The sequence below is a fragment of the Sceloporus undulatus genome, chromosome 3 (genome assembly GCF_019175285.1).
Source record: "Sceloporus undulatus isolate JIND9_A2432 ecotype Alabama chromosome 3, SceUnd_v1.1, whole genome shotgun sequence".
In the NCBI taxonomy this organism is placed as follows: Eukaryota; Metazoa; Chordata; class Lepidosauria; order Squamata; family Phrynosomatidae; genus Sceloporus; species Sceloporus undulatus.
In genome coordinates, this window is record NC_056524.1 from 235,613,332 (window position 1) to 235,633,233 (window position 19,902).

The following is a 19,902-nucleotide window of genomic DNA, read 5'->3' on the forward strand; positions in this document are numbered from 1 at the left end:
AATACGGTAATTTCTTGGTTTGACATTTTATTTGCCTCTATGGCTAAAAGAACTGAACAGGAGAAGTAGGATGGGAGTGACAGCAGCTTCAGCTCCCATCCCTGCTATTTCTATGGATTTTAAACTCTGACCAGCAAACATTCTTGTTCTGTTTGTACTAGATTCCACAATGTTTACTGAACAAAGGTTTGAGTACATCCACCAACTACTGGCAAGGTAATGCTCCTCATGAAGCTCTAAAAATATGTTCTATTTATGCAGAGTGGTGGTTTCCTTTTGGACAAACCCTCAAATGTGACCAGGGGCAAATATTTGCAAACCCCATTTTTGAATCGTGTATGTCACTGTGATCAAGCTCCAGATGTTCTCCATTATAGTACTGCTTTGTCCATTGTATATAATTCCGAGGGAAAAATTGTTAAGGTTATTAAAAATGAATATCTCTTTGAATGAGTTATCAGTGGAATACCTATTGGAAGATCAGAACTCACATATTACCAGGTTAATGGCCAATTTTCTGGTGGAGGCAACAAGATTATGGTTTAAATTTTAACAATGATTCTGAAGTTTTATTGTAAATGCATGTTGTTTTTTCTATGCCTAATAAAGGTTTAAAAAATTACTAAATTAATCTTGTTTTGCTGCCATCTTTGAATTTTGAAAACTTAGTTATGTACTATTTGCTCACACCCTGGAAATTAACCTTTTGTCAATGGAAATGTATTCTTCATGACCTTTCAATGCTAAAAGGTATATATTGCCGCTCTGAAAAGAAAAATGTCCCTCTCTCTGGGCTTTAATATTCAGTAATATTATTGTTATTATAACCTTTATTTATAAAGCGCTGTAAATTTACACAGTGTACAATGTAAACGTCTACAATGTACAATGTAATGGAAGACATCACATCCCTTTTGGAATTTGTACAGTTGGAACTCCATATCTGTGGAGGATCCATTCCAGATCCTTGCCCCCGCAGATACCCAAATCTACACATGCTCAAGTACTGTACCATTTTAGTTAATGGTGGCACACTTGTATGCATGCGTCGTCATTAAGAAAAATGGTGGCCTGACATCATTGGTTAAATTCACAGATGGCATGTCCACCAATTCAGAGGGTGGACTGTGTAACAAATTATTGGCTTTGTATCAGAGGTATACAAGACTTTGCATGGACACATATTTGGATATGTGATCATTTCTTCCTAGAGAGGTTTGCATAACCGTTTCCCATTGTTTATTTACAATTTTTTTTAAAAAATTAAGATGATTTTTGCTCAATAAAAAGTAAATCAAAAAGGCAGAATTCCTTTAGATGGACAGTTTCTCCTCAGGGAGTTTTTAAGAGTGAAAAGATAGGATTTAGATTACTCTATGAGAATTAAACTCTAGATAGATATTTACTCAGTTTACTTCATCCCACTTTTAACAGAAAAATAAAGGAAGGAACTTGGTATTTGGGTGTATAAATTTGTACAATATCAAATATTTCAGCTTCTCCTACATATTAAATGTCATCTCTACTCCGACCCTCTTTAAAGTGAAGAAAACAACTTTCCATGCAGGAAGAACTAGAACAGATATAAAGTTCTAAAAGAGCATCAATGCCATCCATATACCAATTTGAATGGTCACCTCAAGAGCATAAAATGACCAAGTGTTTACCTCATCGATGAATGGAATTAACACCACAGCTTCCCATTCTTGTTGCTTTCCATTCAAATCTGTTTTAAATTCTGGTGGATAATATTCAATAATGGGGGAATCTTCACAGGTCATCAGGTGCTAAAAAAATAGAAAATATATAATACAGATAATTCTGAATGATAGTGTTATGGTATTTAAAGTTTAAAAATTGACAACAACTCTAATCAAAACAAAATAGCTTTAACCACCAGGAATACAAAAATAGAAATACTGAAATACAGGCAGTATTATGTCAGAGTCGATAGCAACCAGGAAGGGCTGTTATCTAGATGAGCAACCTGATATCACAGCATGCCAAGGGTTCAAAGGGTTTGCTTCCGTGAAAGCTGAGTGAGGACACACTACAGATTCCTTTGAGACTTAGGCCTCATTACAGCTGTTACAGATGTTTATATCCCTTTGAGAATTTTTTTGACTACAAGGTCAGAGAAACAAGAAAGCTTATCCAGGCATTTGAAATGCCAAAAAATTGGTGATAAATAGCATTTAATAGAAGATAATGGCAAGCCCCTGTCAAAGAGCGATACCAGAAAGTCCAAGACATGTGCTGTCAGTGCTTCATTAAGATCAACAGACATAGACTGAAGGAACTCCACAAACTTTGCTCATTTGTAGGAACAGGAATGTCATGTAGACAGCTTGTGCACTGCCTTGAGCACACATTTATCAGGATTCGATAGTAATGTCATAGAAAAATCCTCTGTGTTATGAGATTGAGTGCTTGCAAATCAAGATTGCCCCCATGGATGGTGAGAAGATCCAAATGAGATGGCAACTTCAGGTATTTCCTTTGGGAGAAGTGAATCAGAGGGGCAAATTAAGGTTGCCTTGGCCACGGTAGGTGATCAGAATGCACTTGCCCTTGTCCTGCTGAATCTTGGCAATCACTTTCATGATGAGGGGAAACAGAAGAAAGGCATACACCATGGGACCCCTCAAAGTGAAAATAAATGCACTGCTTAAAGAACCCCGTTCTCTGTGGGCTCTGGAGCAAAAGATCTTGCAGTGCTTGTTCAGAGGCAACATGATCAAGTCTATGGTTGGTTTGCCTCATCCTATGTAAACATTGCAGAGAACTCTTGGGTGTATCATCCCACTCATGGCAGGAAACTACTGTCCAACTCAATGCACCTGCTAGGATATTCTGTTCAGCAGAAGATGAATTGCTGTTACCGAGATTCCCCATGGGATGCACCAGTTCCAAAACTGAACTGTGAGGCCTAAGAGGATGTCCAATTGAATGCCTCCCTGCTTGTTCAAGCAGTAGAGCACCATGGTGTTTTAGATACTGCCTGAACCACTTTGTTACATTGTACCTTCTCAAAAGATAGGAAAGCCCTCCTCACAGCCATCATTTCAAGTACATTTACATGGAGTGCTCTTTCCTCTATGGACCAATGACCTTACTGTCAGCCTCTCTGAGTGTGCGCCCCAACCACTGAGACACACATCTGTAGTGACTGGCAGTTGACAAGGCAAGAACAGCATCCCTGCTTGTACGTTTTTATGGTCCATCTACCACCTGAAAGAGCAACAAACACTTTGAGGAATGGTTATACTTTTTCTCTGTGATTTTCAGAGTGGGTCATAATTTTCCAGGCACCATGCTCGGAAAGGCCCCATCCTTAGTCTTGTATATGCTGTGATTGCTGTGGTCGAGATCATGAGACCTAACAGGGCCTGTATGTCCCTGGAACAAATTCTTCTGATACAAAGACACCAAACTGTAACCTTTCAAAGAGCCCTCCAAAAGATGGCTTCTTGAACTCAAGAGTCCAAAAGCGTTCCAATGAACCTCACTAGCGTTGATGGTACCAGGTGCGATTTGTGGTACTTCACAACAAGTTCGAGAGCATGCAAATGCTCAAGGGTGCGATATATGTCTAACAACAGTTGCTCATGTGTGTGAGCATGCAGTAACCAAACACCGACACAAGGGAACATGACAACACCTTGTTGGTGAAGCCAAGCAGCCACTACAACCATGCACTTGTTAAACACATGTGGGGCAGGGCATAATTCAAAAGACAGGACATGGAAACAGTAAGATTTTCATCCCTCAGTGAAACATAGGAATTGTCCAGGGGCTGTCTGCACTGCATTATGGAAATAAGCGTCTTTTAAGTCCAGGATGGCAAATCAATTGTTTCTCTGCACCAGGGGAAGGATAGTATTGATGGTCACCAGGAGCCTGGACTGAATGTAAAAGATGACACTTCAAAAATCTAGAAAAGGCCACAGATCACCATCCCTCTTGGTGACAAAGATATAGCAGAACCCCTGCTGTAGGTAGAAGAGAGACAGGCTCTAGTTATCCACTTCTCTTTGAGTGTAGGTGAAGAACAAGTAACACTCAGAACTCCTGTAGGTGGGTCTTCCAGAACTCTATGGCATAACCCCTTCTGATGATGTAAAGAACCCAGAAATCTGAGGTGATGGAGAACCAAGCTTGATAGAATTTGCTTAGCCTGTCACCAAAAGATGGAATGGTGGATGAGATGGAGCTGGTGGTGGAAGGTGCACCATGCCCGACAAAGACACCATCTCCCAGAGTCTTGGCACCCTTTTTAATATGGAATAGACAAATTATGTAGCAGACATGTTTTTAGCTGTGGGTTGGAAAATAATCTGCTTCTGTTCACAACTTGTGAAACAACTGTAGGTACTTCTTGTTCCCGATGAGAATTTATGGAACCTCAAGTGAGATGTTTGTGGAAACCAAATCTCTCTGCTGTAGACTTCATCTTATGAGGATGTTCTAATTTTTCATCAGTGGCAGAATTGTACAAACCAGCCTCATTGAATGAGAGATCTTCTATGATTTACCATGGTTGTTGGGACAGACCTGATGAGCACAACCAAGCATGACACTGAAGCACCAGTCCTCATAAACGTATACAATGTGTCAATCATCTTAGATGTAAGTGGAACTGAAGACAGGGTTGCCCAGGATTTCCTGGCAACCTTCAAAATGTAAGGCAGTGGCAGATGCAATGCCTGGCTGTGTACTTGCTGGAATACAGGATCTTGAATAGCTGGTTCTGATTTACAAGGACAATTTACGAGGGCAAATTGTAGCTAAGGTGTTAGAGGCTGTATGAAGAGCCCTGTTCTCTGCCACTGCCTCAGTAGTCTCAAGTGCTTTTTGCTCACAGAAGTGCTTTTGATCTCAAATCCCAGTTTCAGTGGGCTTGAGGAATAAAGGACCTACAATGGGAACAAACACCAATGTTATGGCCCTCCCAAGACAAAGAAGACACTTCATGTGTCCGTCTGTTTCAGATATTTTGCCTCAGCAGGAGCTGCAGCATTAAAAAAACAGAAGAGGCCATAAACTGGTGATGGCTTTGATGAACAAGAGTACCAGCAGGAGGAAGAATGACAAAGAAGGAAATAATTACAAATCTGGTTAAATCCAAAAAGACAGTCTGTTCAAGAGATGGACCAAAATGCAGTAGAATATATTAAACAATCTAGGTCAGAAACAAAGTTAGAGAGAGGAAAAGTACATAGCTCAAACAGCACCTAATTGACACTGCTACAGCAATGGGGCAAAAAAGAATATTTGGATGCACTTTGGAAACTTTCAAGTAGTCACTAGTAGATTCAAAATATTTTTGTTTACTTAGGCAAGACTTACCTGACTTGATAGTTGCATTTTACATGTGCATATTGTTAGTTTTGTTTTGACTGAAAGCTTTGTTGAAACATGTTGACCTGCTCTTTTTTTTTCTTTTTCTTTTTTGTGATGCAGGAACCTGCCCCTATTCTTACCATTTCATTTCTGTCTCTGGTATCAAATTTTCTGTTAATGAAGTAATATTTATGCATTGTTAACTGAGGTATAACTGTATTCAAGATGTGAAGTAAATTTGTTGTTGCTGTGTGTTTTTAAACTGTTTCTGACTTGCAGCAACCCTAAGGTGCAATGACAGGGTTTTCTGAAGCTGAGAGTGACTCACTCAAAGTCACCCAGTGAGCTTCCACAGTCAAGCAGAGATTTGAATCCTGGCCTCCAGAGTCGTAGTCCAAACCTCTGACCACTACACTACACTGACTCTTGTGAAGCAAATAATTACTTCCAAAGATACTGAGTTAAAGTATTCACTGCTTGAAGAATATGCAGTGTACTTGACATATTGGCACGCTAGTTATACATGTACTGGAGTATCCTTGACTCACCATGCCCCTTATTATTCAATGGCAGTGTGTGCTCACGGATGTGTGCACATCGCCACTGTGATCACACATCACAGAATAATATGGAGCTTGAGTGTCCACATTTTTTCTCATCCATAGTGGCCACCAGAACTGAACCCATGAGGATGGGAATAGTCCAATGAACATACATTGAAATATATTACTACAGACATTCAGTTTGTAAAACAGAAATACAGTTTATGAATGACATATATGCTATTAAAAATATTGCAGCCTACCTGGTAGCATTTTGGAAGCAAATCCTTGCTAGCTGCTGGCAAGACTGCAAGAAGTTGTTCAAATGGCATGAATGGCTTTCCTAAATCCAAATGAATCTTAAGGTCACTGATATTGCGGATATCCGAGAGGTAAGGTGCATAATGGTAGGGATAGTACCTACAAGAGGGAACAAGAAATTTTAGTTCTTCAAAGTAACCGGGGGAACAAAAATACATACATATTACAAATGTATTTATTCTAACAGCCTGGAAGTAGCAATCATTTTTAGAATAACGAGAAGTGTTATTCAGGGTACATTATTTTTAAATAAAATACAGTGGTGCCTCGGGTTACGAAATTAATTCGTAACGCGGCCGCTTTCGTAACCCGAAAAGCCTTCGTAAGCCGAATTGCCATAGGCGCTAATGGGGAAAAGCCGCGATTCCGTGCGAAAAAGCCGAAAAAAGCACCAAAAGTTTTTTCGTAACCCGAAAAAACATTCGTAACCCGAAACAATAATTCCCTATGGGATTTTTTCGTATCCCGAAAATTTCGTAACCTGGGTATTTCGTATCCCGAGGTACCACTGTACTGTTTGGGATTAGGAGAGCTTCCATGTATTCACATTTCCAGTACATTTAACTAGTGTCAAAACGTATAACACAGAATATACTTTATCTCAAATGTGACCTGGAGTATCACTTGAAGACATCTTACCAGCTCCATGATTGAACCCCATGATAATAGTAGTGCAATATCCACTGTATTGCCTGGATATAACATTTTGCTTGATCTGCTAGAAAGTCACTGAAAGAGAAAAAAAAAATTATGTATGCTTATGCAGATGGCCTTCCATTTTCACAGGGGATCCGTTCCCCCCGGCCCCCCGTTAAAATGGAGACTCACCAATACTCAAGCACCATAGGCTCAAGTCCATGGGAACGGAGGGGCAACTGTATTAAATAACATTCTCTTTCCACTTATGAAGATAATTGAGGATTAAATTGTTTTACCAACTACACCCATCTCAGAATCCTCAAAAAATGACAGAAGCATTATGTTTAAGGTTGAGAGAATATAATGCTAATACACTTTAAATGCACCAACTAATACCTATGGGGATTACCACACTACACTCTTATAGTGCTGCTATTCCACTTTTACTGCTCTGGCTGCCTCCTACTGCATTCTGGGGTTTGCAATACAGTGAGGCCTAAGAGCTCTCTGGCTGAGAATTCTAAATGCCCTCTCCCTAGTTTGCAAATCCCAGAATGCAACAAGAGGCAGCCAGAGCAGTTAAAATGGAATAGCAGTACTGTAAGAGTGTAGTGCAGTAATCTAGAATGTCTACAGATACCTAAAAGGAGGATACTACAGTACTTCAATATGTTATCTGTAAGGTACTCTCTCTCACCTGTCGTTTAGCAACTGAAGACACCTTGGTGTTCATACTTACTCTGAAACTACTTCTACGCCCATCTTTGTCATATAGTAAGTTCTTTTGTACTGTCTAAACTCTGTTTCAAACAAATCATCATCTTCTGGCTCATCTTCTAAAGCAGCTACAATAAAATTAAAATAAAAAAAAATGTTTTGAGCATTAATTGTGCCCATGTTCCAGATTTATTAACATTGTCTGTGCTAAAAAACAAAGTGTAAAGTTCCAATGTTATAGGCTAACAAAAGTGAAGTTGGTATTCTGATTTTAAAGTTAAATCAATCTCTGGTTGGTCAAGATCATCTAGACTACTATTGTGCTGACCAACAGTAGCCAACAGTTGTCTTTGGGAAACCTACAAGAACATGAAGGCAACAAATTTTTAGCATTGCTGCACTCAGCAATGAATTTTTCTAAACATTTCTGAGCTGGAATTATTTTCATTGCTTTAATTCAACTGAGCTAGCATATCTGACTGTCATTCAGGAAACAGTGAAGCCTATATCACTTTAATTTTGTGTGCTGTATATTTTCAAATAGCCAAAACCACTCAGTTGGGGAAAGAGGTACAGCAAAGGATTTGAGGTTTGGGTTTTTTTTGCAATTTGAATATTATCCAGCTATGTCAGGATTTTAATGTTTAGTTCCCTTTGATATTAACACCACCAGTAAGTTATACTGAATTGTGATGTTCTTTGGATTCATCTCAAGTTTTTGCCAACTAGACAAAGGGTGTGATTTATACATCCAACAAACAAATTACAAACATTTAAAACCCCTTCAAAATTATTATTATAGTATATTCAGAATTAGTATTATTAAGATACATTTAAATAGTTTAAGGCACAACTCAATAGCATTTGTAATAGTAAAGTTCTAAGGACAGCACAAAAAACTGTTAACAAAGGCATTTTAAAAAGCTTGAAGAAATGAATTGCAAGTATATATGCTTGCTAGGAATAGCCACCTGGAAAAAATGAATTACAACTTTGATTTCAGATTTAAATGACATCCCATTCTAGTTGTCCAACAGCTATCCTAGGATTAGAGTACTGCCTCTGAACATATAGTTTTCATGGCATGATCATAGTTAACAGTCTCATCCTCCATTAATTTTTTTAGTACTCATCTAAGTAAAGAAGTTTGCCAGGTACATTAAAGGTGAGAAAAATAATGTTTAATAGCAGCTTAGTTTTAATAAACCCTGAAATTGGAAGCAATGGGCACCAACACTTGTACAAACAGATTAGTAACAGAGGGGAGTCTAGATAACGTCGTCTACCCTTTTATTCCTACCCTCTGTATCTTTCTTTGGTCTGTGTACTAAAGCCTTTTGCTTTCTTCTTGTCTGCAAAGGTCACTTCCCTCTTCTCTCAAGAAGTTAGTTTGTTTTCTTTTGTTTGGAAAACGTTCATGAGGCTCCAACCCCAATAATGGATGCCAGTTTACACCCACACATGAAAAACAGCTTTTAGGGGCTCTTGTAAGCAAGTATATGTCAACTTCTTTTGTCTATCTCTTTTACTAACCTGAGATGGACTTCCTGAGAAAATAAACATAAGTTTATGTGCTCTCTCTCTCTCTCTCTCTCTCTCTCTCTCTATATATATATATATATATATATATTTTGCAAGAGTATTTCTCCTTTTTCTACCACAAGCTTATATTGCACTTGCCTTGCTTTGTTATTGCTATTGTTGTGTGCCTACAAGTCATTCCCAGGTTAGGGGATATTATTTATTGGTTGAGACATTAAACTACCCTACTAACCTTGTGATCTTAAGGCAAACCAACTATGGGCTTTTCTCAGCAAGATTTGTTCACAGAGGTTTGCCTTCACCTTCCTTTGAGGTTGAGCCTGTTATGTTTTATTTTGACTTTGTATTGTACTTCCTGTTGTACACCGCTTTGATCTAATTTGGAAAAGCGGTATATAAATAAACATTATTATTATTATTATTATTATTATTATTATTATTATTATTGAGCAACTATGACTTGCCCAAGTGACTCAGCAAGCCGGTTTCCATGCCCAAGTGGGGATATGAACTCTAGCCTTCATAGTCCTAGACCTACAGTCAAACAACTATGGAGCATTGGCTATCTGTATTCTGCTTAGTATAGATACCAAATATTCCTACAGAAATAATGCCAACTTTCACTTAAAGAAGAGTAACATATACTAATAATGACAAACTCACTAATATTTTATCTACAAACAGATGAAGCACAACAGTTATTTCATAAATAATTTTAAACTCACTTTTTGAATTGACTACATTTCTATTGTCCTTTTTCTCTAAAGCTGCCAAGCATAAGGCATTTTCTTCACCCTGGTAAAATAAATTCACAATTTTGAAATAACATAAATGCTCACAGGAAATTGATGCAAGAATGCAAACTAAAAATTAAAAAAGCATAAAAGCCAGAGCTATATGCTCATGAAGTCCTTTAAGAGAAAAAAGCATTTAGAGAAGTTCTAACCTGTCCATATAAGTATACTGGCTTTATGTGGATGAATAAATAATAAATAAAATAAAACTTTTATTTTTATCCCGCTTTTCTGTGATAAAACAATCAAAGTGGTTAAGAATAGATTAAAACAACCATATACAATCTTCTATCTCAACATCCCTCCCTTAAGAATTAAACATAATACAGTTAAAATAAGTATTAAAATTTCTATTAATAATAAACATAACATGTTCAGTGTAGCAGCACAATACTATACATGAAAAGTTTGATTATCTGGGTTACGATGGGAATCAAACTTACTTGGATGCACTTTCAATTATAATCCGAGATGCAACATTTTTATTACAAAACATTACAGAAATCTGCCTTAAACAATGTGTTATTAAAGTATATGAAAGAAAGATTCATTAACAATAGAGTTTATTCTGTTCCCTGTATGATTTATCTTATATGCACATTTAAATGATTATCTTACAAAAACTTCAGTTGTTTTTGAGGGATGAACCCCATTTCTGACAAATCCTAGCTCTTTTGAAGTTCAGAGTGATGAAAGGCAGAGTGGGAAGAAAGCAAAAACCATCTACACCAACAAAAAGGAAGATCAGTGACAAAGTTTTAACTGGAAGTACTTATATATTTTACAGTCTATCCTATGAACCTAGCTGGTTCTCTCTTGTGGTCACTGCACTGGCATGATGCATAGATTAAATTCTCTCTCAACCCCTTAGAGCAACAATTCCAGACGCTTTCTCCTCAACACATTGACAAACAGACATATTGGTAAATGCATACTTACATTTTGCATATTTTGAAGAAACATTAAAATCTGCAAGAACTAAAATCTGATTTTGGATTTTAAAATTTCTGTAAGAAGCTTATTATTTATTGGTTGAAACATTAAACTAACCTACTAACCTTGTGTTTCTTATGTTTTTTTGATTCTTCAGCTGCAATACCAGCGGCCTCATTCAGATATTTATTGCCTACTTTGCTTTCAAACCACTTTAGATCTACAAAGACTTCACTGAAGTGCTCACGATCAAACTGTAAGCACATATGGAATAAAAACAAAACAGTATTTAAAAACATGCTCTAGAATACAGTAAAGTACAGGACAGAAACCATTTCTGAAGCTAATGAAAATTCCACTGAGTCTGTGTTTAGTTCATTAAAAAGGTCTACCTATTTTAAGGCTATTTTCTTAAAAATATTTTGATTCCATTGCTTATTTCTGCTTCACAGATTACTTGTTACTTTCAGATTACTAGTTGCAGGGAAAATATTATTCAAGAAGTAGCCACTATGAACAGAAGGCTACCTTATTCCAGATCAAAATAGTAAAATAGTGGCTGAAAGAATGGATGTAGGACTTGATATTCTATTGAACTACAGTACTCTCCCTTTCACAATTAGCTACCAACTCAAAGGGTTATAAATTTTAAAATGAATTTTTTTGTCACTGTGTGTATCATGTGTTAGAAGTAAGAAAAACCAGACCACCACAGGCTGTAACCACGCTACACTAATAGGATTGTTCAGAATTCCAGTAGCTGTCCGAAATATTTAAAATACTCTAGAAAACTTGAAGAAGTTCATATTCTCTATAAGCTTCAACAACTGTGGGGTCAGCTGAGCTATAATGTTTCCCTTCCTTTCTTCATTTCCATGCATAATATTGCACAGCATATGAAGCAAAGAGTTGTCTTTTTTGGACTCTATATGCATGCTGGGAAACTAGGATCAACTATGGGTACCTATAGCAGACAGTCTCACATATTACAGAATATTTCTAATTTGTCTACTATTTTCAGAATTTGGGGAATTGTCCTAAGGTTTTCAGTCAAGCCACCTTCAATATTTGCAATTTTATATCTTCATAAGAGCGGGATATCTAACAAAAAACAGAAAGAAAACAGAAGGACAAAACAAACCGCCCCAAAAGAGCAGATTGGAGCTTCCCTGGTGTTGCTCGCTCAGGCATTACAGGAATCACACATGGTGTCCCCAATCCACCCCAAAGCCAGCCCAATTAGGAGCAGAAGAGATCCGATCCTATTTGGGCCAGTAAAAAGCTGCCTTAGGTGGCACTGCCACAACCCAGGGCAGCTTCAAGCTGCTCTGGGTGCGTGTGGTGTCAAAACACCATGCCTCCCAGCCACCCAGAAGCCAGCTTTTACACTCTGTCTGTTCAGCCCCCAAGATTCACAGAATTCTAGAAGGAATCTATACGGTGCAATTTTAGATTTGTACAGTGGAAAAAACATATACTTACATCAGACAGTTTTGTAAGGTATTTCTCAAAGCGTGGTAAATTGAGATGCCCACTTTCATTAATGTAACCTATCAGAAGTAAAAATGTGGTTTATGCTTGTTATTTTGACCAGCATTTCCCAGAGATGGCATTTACATGCACCTGCATGAATGAAAGAGTGCCTTCTGCTTATAGAGGGAACTAGGATCCAGTGGAGACTACTTGATTAAGAGATTTTCCCCAAGTTATCTTTGGCCTTGCAAGCCAGGCCCACAATTTCTGATGTTGCCCTTACAGCCCCCCACCCTGCCTGGCCCCAGCAATACTACAAAAGGTGTTGCTGAGGTGACTCTTTATCAGCAGAATTCTCCTGACTACAAGTTTGGATCCAACACAAATTGTCCAGGGCAGATAATATAAAGGAAAAAAGGTAACTTCCAACAGGAATACAAAACAAAGAAATCAAAACTATTGTTTACTTCCCCATTCTACCATTTCCTTTGTTGTAGCTCAGAACACAAGAAGGAACTTTGAAAATCACATTTTCGGAACTGTGTAACAGACTGCTTACCTCCAAGTTCAGGCAATACAGCCATGTATGTTCTATAAAGCATTGGCAGTGCATCATGGTTAATATGCAAATGAGGTAGATGAGGGATAAAATCATTTCCAACAAGAAATCCCATTAAGATCCAATCATCTATTATTTTTTCAATTTCATATGGAAATGAAATCTTGCCCTGTTAAATGAAAATGCAAACAATTCATGTTAAATTTCATTTGTAAATATTGTAGCAACATTTGCATGTAGTCCATTCATACTTACTTTAACTGGAGAAAATTCATAGTCGATATATTCTCTCATTAATGATAAGTGCAGCAGATGGAAAGTGGTTTCTTCTGGGGCACATGCTCTGTAAATTATTGAACACAACTCAGTAAGCTGCTTTCCTGCTAGTGATATTCAACCAACTTTTTCAATATAAAATATTCAAACAAAAATTTACACAGCAATCCAGTAATTTTATCTAATCTTCCTTTTAATGCTATTAATATTTGTACACTAGGTTACCTTTGTGACTTTTTACCACCAAATCGGACCTCTTCTCTTAAAAGCGAGAAATGTGGCTCATGACTTGTTAGTCCAAGCATAATCTGTTGAAAGAAGTATTTTCTTTTCTAGAATCAACTGTTTCAACAACATATTTGGTGAACCTTAAATTAAGAGTTTTTACAGTAATATTAGTAAGTGCTGATCTGAAAGGATCTGAGATCCACCACATATGCAATAGCATTTAGCAATAGCTTATCAGTGCACTCAGCACTCTCTAAGTGGTTTATAATCTGTAAACCAATTGCCCCCAACAAGCTGGGTACTCGTTTTACCGACCTGTGAAATGGTGGAAGGCTGTCAACCTGGGATCAAATCCACAACTTTGTGGCAGCAGTACTGGCATTTAACTACTGCGACACATGCAATGCAGTTGCCAGGACCCCATCAACTGCCACAGTACTGAATAAGCTTTGTTGACACCCCAAGCAAGAAGAGAAAGTCGCACTTAGGGGAATGAGAATCTCAATGCTCAGATGAAAATTAGTTATGCAGTCTAAAGAGACTGTTTGGGAAACACCCATACAAATCTCATTTATTCCCAAATATGCCATATCAAAATTTTTACCGAACATACCAAGTCAGCATCTAAGCCATACAGACAATGTCTTGTGTTCGGATCATGGTCGGGCTTTGCCTTCTCAGACCTTATAAATTCCATAATTTTATGTTCTCCTTCTCCTGGTGTCTAAATGAAAAGAAAAGCAAAATGAGTAAACACTGCTTTGTTAAAAGTTAATTTAAGAAGTCATTATTAATGTAAGAAGTAACCTCATGGCCCGATAAGTAGACAGTTATGCCTTGCCAGGATTTGTCTGTAGATATCTTCATATTTACAAAATACTTCAGGTGTTCATGCAACTTGGCCATGAATTCAGTCCCTGGTAACAGAAATCTAAAAGTTACACCTTCATACACTAAAAATTTAAAATCTGTACAATAGTAACAATGCATAAAATTAAATTTCACATACTATGATAAAATATTTTTAAAACACAATTCACACTTACTAAAATTATACTAAAATTTTCATTTTTATTTTGCTTCAACTACTTTTATATCTTAACGCCAAAATACATTAAAGAAATAATCCAGTTTGAGACAACTTTAACTGCCCTGGCTCAATGCTAGGGAATTCTGGGAACTGTAGTTTTGTGAAATATTTAGCCTTCTCTGTCAGAGTGCTCCAGTGTCACAACAAATTACAAGTCTCGGGTTCCCCTAGCACTGAGCCAGGGCAGTTAAAGCAGTCTCAAACTGGATTATTTCTGCAGTGTGTTTTGGACCTCAGAGACTTCCATGTATTAAGGAGTTGCTGATTTCAGCTTCCCAGAAAAATTATACAGTCGCCCCTCCATTTTCGCAGACTTGGAGTCCATATCCCTCATCCATTCGCGGGTGGCATTCAAGCCAATGGGGCTTGAATATTGGAGATATTTCATTTACGTGTGTGTGTGGGGGGGGGGGGGTCGGGAATAGATCCCTGCGAAAACGGAGGGGCAAGTGCACTTTGCCTCAACCAGGCAAAATTACAGTGTTATCATTACTGTAGGATGAAGGCATGGAGTAGCCTGGAAGAAAACAGGTAGGGAATAGAAGAAGATGCAATTTAAGTACTGTATGTGGTCTTTATAAAAATAGTGCAAACCTAACATCCCTTTTGCAAAACTTGCAAACAATTTTTGTGGGCCAAGATTACACAAAACAACAGTTTTGTAGGAATTGTCATCAAAGTTGTGGCAAGCAGAGGAATTGTTCGATTTTGTGCACGGAAATAAACTTTAAGCCATACGGTGAAGTGACTTAACTGACCACTATATCATGAACAGCAATAACATATAGCTAGAATCAATGTTATGCTCCTTTCTGTGTCATGACTTTATTACTTCACTAGTTTTAAAGTGCAATTTTTTAAAAAAATTCAAGGCATTTTACCTTGTGAGATAAACTTAGAGAATGGTTTAAATTATAAAATGAAACATGAGAAAGGGTCAAATTGAATAGCCAAATGTTTCCCCATTTATTTTTTTTTGAATGAAAAGAAACTTCAGCTAACATAGCCCATAAGTAAATCTTATATACCACATATTTAGGTCCAAAACACAGTGCAGAAATAATCCAGTTTGAGACCGTTTTAACTGCCCTGACTCAATGCTAGGGGGAACTGTATTTCTGTGAGACATTTAGCACTGGTGCCACAATAAACTACAAATCCCAGGATTCCCTAGCACTGAGTCAGGGCCGTTAAAGTGGTCTCAAAGCGCTTTAAAGTGGTTTTGGATCTGTATCCAGAGTATTTGCAACTATAAACCACAACCCGAAATGAAACACTGAACAATGTTGTAAACCTGTTGTGAATTTCAAATTATTTTCAAAGCAGTCCCATTATTTTAATAATGTGAAACTTTAAGCCCTAGAACTTTTAAAAACCATTATCTTTAAAAACCACAGGATTCTTATGTGGACAGAAATAATGAAACAATTCCAGAAGACAGCCCAATATTTAAAGATAACAAAATTATAAGGTGAGGAGACTTCCTTACCTGGGGTAATGCAATTAGAATCAAATCTGGCGTCTGTGGGAAGAGTTTCTCCTTTTTCTAATGCCTTTTTTATTTTGTCCTCTGCCTCCTTTGCTGACCTAGAATGACATTTCACATTTCAGTGCTGTGAAGAAGTCAAATCACTTCATATCTCATTAATTTCACAACAACATTGCAAAGGTTAAGGCACATTATTGTGATCTGAGCTGGTGGAGAGAAACAGAGTTTGTGAATGGAAATCTTTCCCCCCCTTTTTAACCATAAAGTATATGATTGTATTTATAATCTCCATACTGTAGATGTGGGGGCAGAGAGAATGAAAAATGAGGGACAGTAGCTTGCTTATGATCACTTCATCAATTACAGGTAGATATGAGATTCAAATACAGTAGTTTTATAATATCTACTCAGAGCCAACATGGTGTAGTGGTTTGAGCATTGGACTATGGCTGAGGAGAACCCTGTACACCAAGGAACTCCTAAAAAACTGGATGGACTCAGTGGTAGTCCACACTTGTTTAGGAAAATCAACCTACAGTGCACACACATACCCCGCCCTCATATAGCCTTTTCCCCATATATCCTGAGAAGAAATGGGAGGGGGAGTCTCCAAAAAGAGGGTAGAGGCTTTGCGGTACTTGAGGAAAAAGGAGGGCAATGAGCTGGTGACTACAAATTTTGGCAGTAAGGACAACCAACAATTCTTGAAGGATGTCTCAACAATTAGCAATGTTGAGGCAGCAACGGAAAACAGGTAACAGCCTCCGACAGACAACAACTTTTGAATTCAGAAAGTATGAGGTTAAAATAAAGAAGAGCGCACACACACCTAAAGCGCCTGCCACGTTGCTGATTCATTTTTGCTCTCGGAGCTACTCCATCGACTGCCATGAAGAAAATTTTCCGTGGTTTGATAATGCGAAACAGTACTTCCAAATAGTGAAATATATCAGCAAATATTTTATCTTCAGAAATTCTGAAGTGAACATCATCATCATTAGGATGTGAGCACTGATGAATGATACCATTCATGTCCAGGTACAAGTTGTCAAATTCTGGAATCTAAAAAATAATAATAAAAGAAATAACACAGGCACACCAAGGAATATATTTGGTGAGGTCTTCTCAGTAAGACTGCTCCACTATCATTTCTCTTAATGTGATTCTGCATGAATTGGTGAAAAAAATTACCTCAATTCAATAACTAATTTCATCTCTATTTGAGACACATACTGCATATAGTCATGTATAAGTCTAGAAGTTTCAGTCAAAAAATTGGACCCAAAAAACACAAATCAACTTATCCATAGGTCAGTGTAAATACTGTACTTTAACTCTTATTAAAAAAAAGGAACAATCCATTGGTGAAAGGCAAGAGTTATCTGTCCTGGAAGCACCAACCTCTCTACTCTCTCATCCATCCACTTTTTATTATAAGCACAGTTATCCCTGCTGGAATTGTGTAAGTTCTTTGGCATTGTTTTCCCTTGCTTCATCCTTTAGATCCTTTGTAACATGCTGCTAAATTCTACTCTTGACTTATCCATGAGTCATATCAAAAACCATAATTTTGGCTCCAAAATCTGCCCTCGACTTATACATGAGGTTGACTTATAGTCGATTATATACAGTAATTTGAAAGAATGACTTCTGGAAGGACGTACAGTTGTCCCTTCCGATTCATGGGGGGTTCATGGTGCAATTGGAAAAACTGCAAATATTGGAGCCGCATAGTTTTTAATGGCCACATGCTTCTGCGCACAGCCTCGCGCATGTGCCATTTTGTCCCTCCCAGCTTCCCGTCTGCGGAAATTCAAAACAGCAAACGGGAAGTCAGTGAATCCGGAGGGACAACTGTATATAAATCCCTGATCTTCGGAAAAACAGAATTGTCTCACTATTTTCAGAGCATAGTTACATGCAAGCAGTCAAAAAGCAAGGAAGGCTCCCACAGCTATTCTGCCTTCTGTAATATATTTTGAGAAAAGCGAAGATAAGAAGAAAACCTCAACAAAATAAGGCACTATCCTTATCTACTCTCTGTGAATATAGTGTTAACTATATATATTTTTAGAACTATAATCTTTTATGTTGATTTCTTTTGGCAGAACCTGACATGTATTAAGTGTGTGGATAACAAAAATTGTATTTTCTTCCTATTCTGGCATCAACAGTAACAAATACTGCAATACTCCTCTTCCTCACACTTGTTTGTTGAATCAACACTTGTTTGTTGAATGAAGAAGAGTTACATTATGGTTTCATCAGATGAACAAAGGGTTTCACGTAACCATAATTTTCCTAAGTGATGTAGATGGAAACCTCATGTTTCTGAATGCACACTTTTCACTCCAAAACTAACATACTTACCTAAGTTAAAAAGGACTTCAGCACCTATTTTTTAAAAAAATGTGACACTCCCAAAAGAAAAATAGCCTATGTATTCTAAACAAATAATTGTAGTCACTTTTGAGAGCAAGCATGGTGTAGTGGTTTGAATGCTGGACCAGGTCCAAGGTTCAAATCCCCACTTGGCCATGGCAACCAAGTGGGTGATCTTGGGCAAGTTATACTCTCTCACCCTCAGAAGAAGGCAACCAAAACAAATTCTACCAGGAAAACCTCATGACAGTTTTGTCATAGGGACACCATAAGTCAAAAACGCCTTGAAGGCACACAACAACAAAGTCACTTTTAGAACAAGTGGATTATTCTAAAACTGGAACTGGAAACTCTGGTAGACAATATTTTGGCTTTCCACCTCCATGGGCCAAGCCTCAGCAACAGGTGGCTGAGTAATAAAGTCCCACATCTTCTGTGTCTTGAGATGATTTGGGTCAGAAAAACCACAAATATTCAAAGCCTACTACTGGTACACACACAAATATATGTGGATAGATAGACAGACAGATATGCACACACATGTGCGTGGATACACACACATACACACATATGTGGATAGATATACACACACATATATGTACATGGATGTGTATATATATATATACAGTTAACCCTTCCATTCTGGACCCCCTGCGAATCAGAAAAATCATAACTATTCAAAGCCTACTGTTTAAAATGGGCCCATGCTCCCCTGCAGGGCTCCACATGCGCCCCATTTTCTTCCTCCTCGCTTGCCGCCTGCGAATGAGCAAGACTGTGGACTCCAAATCCACAAACAGGAAGGGACTAGTGTATACTCACACATGTATATGGATAGATAGGCAGATAGATATGTATGTGGATACACACATACACATATATATGTGGATAGACAGATAGATAGATAGATAGATATACACACACATAAGTACATGGATATATAAATATATACACACATATGTGTATAGACATTACACACATCTATGTACATGGAGATATATATATATTGTGTGTGTTGTGTATATATTTACTGTATATATAGATAGATATATATACACATGTATACACACAAGTGCTGTATGTGTATATATATATATACGTGTATATACACAAGTATGTGAAGATATAGATACACACACACGTGTATGTGTGTAATACACATATAGAGAAAGAGAGAGAGACAAAAAGACATATATCTCCAGAGTCACAGTTCAACAATTAAACTACTGAACTACACAGGCTCTCTCACATATATGTGTGTGTGTGTGTGTGTGTGTGTATACACACGTGAGAGAGCTAGTGTAGTGCAGTAGTTTGAATGTTGAACTACGACTTTGGAGTCCAGGGTTCAATTCCCAGCTTGGTTGTGAAAAGCTGGGTGACTTTGGGCAAGTGACACTCTCTCAGCCTCAGAGGAAGTCCAAGGCAAACCTTGCCAGAAAAGCCCCATGACAGGCTCACCGTAAGTGGGAAACGACTTGAAGGCACACAATAACAACCACACACACACACATTATATATATATATACACACACACAGTCTGCCCTCCTTATACGCTGATGTTTTTATCCACG

At 37.7% G+C, this 19,902-nt stretch overlaps 1 protein-coding gene across 7 annotated transcripts in view; it reads right to left on the bottom strand.

Moving 5' to 3' along the window:
• XRN1 (5'-3' exoribonuclease 1) overlaps positions 1-19,902 on the bottom strand; it is a 62,765-nt gene that overhangs the window by 42,426 nt on the left and 437 nt on the right. For all 7 annotated transcript variants that reach the window (XR_006102818.1, XR_006102819.1, XM_042457049.1 and 4 more), the window contains exons 2-15: positions 16,776-17,008; positions 15,947-16,044; positions 14,175-14,284; positions 13,981-14,091; positions 13,365-13,447; positions 13,119-13,206; positions 12,864-13,032; positions 12,314-12,381; positions 10,957-11,085; positions 9,830-9,899; positions 7,585-7,690; positions 6,846-6,935; positions 6,149-6,305; positions 1,668-1,787 (exon numbers count right to left, since the gene is read on the bottom strand). Coding sequence is in view for 5 of the 7 variants with exons in the window: in XM_042457049.1 (XP_042312983.1) it covers positions 1,668-1,787; positions 6,149-6,305; positions 6,846-6,935; positions 7,585-7,690; positions 9,830-9,899; positions 10,957-11,085; positions 12,314-12,381; positions 12,864-13,032; positions 13,119-13,206; positions 13,365-13,447; positions 13,981-14,091; positions 14,175-14,284; positions 15,947-16,044; positions 16,776-17,008 (1,632 nt within the window). In the remaining 2 variants the exon portion in view is untranslated. The remainder of the gene's footprint in view (positions 1-1,667; positions 1,788-6,148; positions 6,306-6,845; positions 6,936-7,584; positions 7,691-9,829; positions 9,900-10,956; positions 11,086-12,313; positions 12,382-12,863; positions 13,033-13,118; positions 13,207-13,364; positions 13,448-13,980; positions 14,092-14,174; positions 14,285-15,946; positions 16,045-16,775; positions 17,009-19,902) is intronic.